This window comes from Myotis davidii, unplaced genomic scaffold (genome assembly GCF_000327345.1).
Source record: "Myotis davidii unplaced genomic scaffold, ASM32734v1 scaffold57, whole genome shotgun sequence".
NCBI lineage: Eukaryota > Metazoa > Chordata > Mammalia > Chiroptera > Vespertilionidae > Myotis > Myotis davidii.
This window is the reverse complement of record NW_006289718.1, coordinates 880,217-883,213: the sequence shown is the minus strand read 5'-3', so window position 1 is coordinate 883,213 and position 2,997 is coordinate 880,217. Positions and strand designations below refer to the sequence as shown.

Genomic DNA, 2,997 nt, shown 5'->3' with positions numbered 1-2,997 from the left:
GGGCAAAGCTGGGGGGTGGGGGGGAAGGGAAGCCAGGAATGGGGAGATCTGTAAGTGTCAACAATAAAAAATAAAGTTATAAAATATAAATAAAACAAATAAATATGGCATACCAAAAGTCAGGGTGAAGAAGGAGCTTTCTTGGCGGCTCAATATAGATAGTTTCCCTTGACATGAAGGTTCCCTGCTGGCATATTCCAATTCCAAATTCTGACCAGCATGAACATCATAAATATCACTTTTCTCAGGGGAGCCCATTACTCTGAGATTATGATTGGGCTGCACCTTAGTGGGAACACCTAAAGCATTTTTTATTGTAAAAGGAGGCTTGTCTTTTAAAGAGTAGTCAAAAGTAGAAGCAGTGCCTTCTGAAAAACCCTGAAAAAGGAACACAACATCACAAGATAAAGTTTTTTTAAAAAAATTATACTATCACTATACATTTTAGAAACGACTTTTGATTACAAACAAAAGTAATCCATACATGTTTCAATTTTTAAATTCCATTTGAAATATTCCAAGCAAGAACCAAACATACCTTTGCTAAATTATTGAAAACATTGAGACAACTTTTGGATATTGTTATATTCATTGTATCTCCTGAAGAAATATGAACTGCTGTTTGTGGCTCAGGAAGAAAAATAAAATCATCTCCGGGCATCAAACTTTTATCCTGGACTGGATTCTTCTTTACCTGTGAGGATAAATAACATTAACAAGTTTAAGTTACTAGTCGATTAATAATAAAATTAAAATATTCTCAATAGAGTTAAATTCTCCTAAACTAATCACTTTATATTCAGAATCCCCTAGTCTCATTTTCAAAAATATTCAGTGCTTCAGTTTTATTTAGCTCAGATCAGCATTCTTTCTCTCAGTGTGTAGTCAAGGGCACGGAGAAGTGTTTAGAACTATGCCATGAAAGCACTCAAAGTCAACTACAATACTTGTCTCTTGTGCACTCCCCACAGCAAGCTATAACCCAGTGTTGCCTGACTAACTGGTTGTTGATGAGCAATCAGAGATGAACCTTAAGTTTAAACTGATCCTTGCTGGAGTTAATATCGGGAATTCCTTCTATTATTTTACCAGTAACACCTATAAATAAATAATATGATAAGCTTTCAATCAGACATCAGACTTTATCATAGCTTTTACTCTAATAACATTTCAAAAGCTTTGTAAAACATTCTTTGTTAGCCTGACTAGTCCAGTGAGAAGTAGGTCATAAATATTACTTCTACTTTACTGAGAGGAAACGAGGACACAGGTTAAGTGGCTTCTTGTCTTTAAAATAAGAATCTGTTGCAAAAGGTAAGATTTCCTTCCTTCTTTTTTACAGCCAACTAGTATTCCATCATGTAAATGTGCCATGGCTGTTTTATTCACTCATCTACTGATGGGCACTTGGGCTGTTTCCAGATCTTGGCTAATAAAATTTGGCAACAGCTTGGATGGACCTGGAGAATATTATTCTAAGTGAAATAAACCAGTCAGAGAATAACAAACACTGTATGAGCTCACTTATATCTGAAATATAATAAACAAAATAATTTAACAAATAAAACAGAAACAGAAGCATAGAAATGTAGAACAGACTGACAGCTGTAAGAGGGGAGGAGGGTTAGGAGGACGGGTGAATAAAAAGGGATTAAGCAAAAAACCCAACCCCTGATAGACAGACAGACAAATAGATAAACGTCACACATAGTCACAGACAACAGTATGGTGACAGACAGAGGGAAGGGGGGCGGGGAGGCTTAATAGGGTAGAGGGGAGATAACTGGGGACAGAAAGAGTCTTTACTTTGGGCGATGGGTGCACAAAGCAGTGTGCAGGTGATGTTTTACTGCATTGTAAACTTGAAACCTGTATGGTTTTGTTAAACAATGTCACTTCAATAAACTCAATAAAGAATAAAATAGTACTGCTAAGCCAGAAGCCAGGCCCACGGCTGGTGAGCTCAGCGGCAGTGGCAGGAGCCTCTCCCGGACTGCAAGAGGGTGCAGGCCAGGCTGAGGTCCCGTCCCCCCACCCGCTCCTCAGTGCACGAATTTCATGCACCAGGCCTCTAGTAAATAAATAATTTAAAATGAAAATAAATAAATAAATAAATAATGAAATAAGAATTGCCTGAGTCCATTTCAGTGCCTCACACTTCAGTCAGACTGCCAGAAAGGTGTGTTGTGAAATTTGTTAAGGGTATATCGTTCATGCTCCTGTTAATCTAGAAAAATGCACTTTGATATCTAGGCATCTGAAGTGTTCTCAAGAAGCACCATTCAGAGATAACACAAAAGAATTGTGAACTAGCATAGCAGTTCTCAAATCATTGAGGATTCCAAAGAGCTTCATGTTATGTAGATTATATCTATCAATGTGTACTCTATTAGAAACTAAAGCTATGGCTCTCTGTCTTTTGGCTAAGATCAAGTGTAGAAACTAAAACAGAAAATTTTAAATACTTATTTAAAAATTACAGTTACAAGTTAACATGGATAATATTTTAATAGAAAATAACTACTATAACTATATAGATGAAGGCCTGGAGGGTGGCAGAAGCTGGGTGGAGGGGGCAAAGGGAGGAAATAGGGGAAATCGGTAACACTCTCAACAATTAAAATAAGTTTTTAATTTTAAAAATAATAAAGCTATATAGTGAAAAGAGGGACACTGACAAATTGCTTTATTGCCTGCCCTAAGAGAAGTCAGGTGGATTCTCATTCCTGCCTCTGCTTTCATTCTGGTGCAATATTGCTTAGTCTCTGGAAAACTCCATAGTATGCTCATGAGAGAATGAGAAAGACAATGGTATGCATCATCTAAATATTGCTATGAAGAGTTTTGACCTTTTTGGACTCCCTAATAGGGCTCAAGGATCTTAGACCACATCTTGAGAATTATTTTTAAAATATGTATACAGAAATATACATAGTGTCATTCTACACAAAGATATTTTATGTTTTCCTTACATCAAGCCTTAAATTCCATTGTCTC

General features: G+C 36.6%; 1 protein-coding gene across 1 annotated transcript in view; it reads right to left on the bottom strand.

Moving 5' to 3' along the window:
• Positions 1 to 2,997, bottom strand: part of VPS13C (vacuolar protein sorting 13 homolog C (S. cerevisiae)) — a 173,292-nt gene that overhangs the window by 51,683 nt on the left and 118,612 nt on the right. The window contains exons 55-57 of the mRNA XM_015563005.1: positions 2,973 to 2,997; positions 539 to 694; positions 114 to 378 (exon numbers count right to left, since the gene is read on the bottom strand). The exon at positions 2,973 to 2,997 is cut by the window's right edge and continues 2 nt beyond it. Coding sequence (XP_015418491.1) covers positions 114 to 378; positions 539 to 694; positions 2,973 to 2,997 — 446 coding nt within the window. The remainder of the gene's footprint in view (positions 1 to 113; positions 379 to 538; positions 695 to 2,972) is intronic.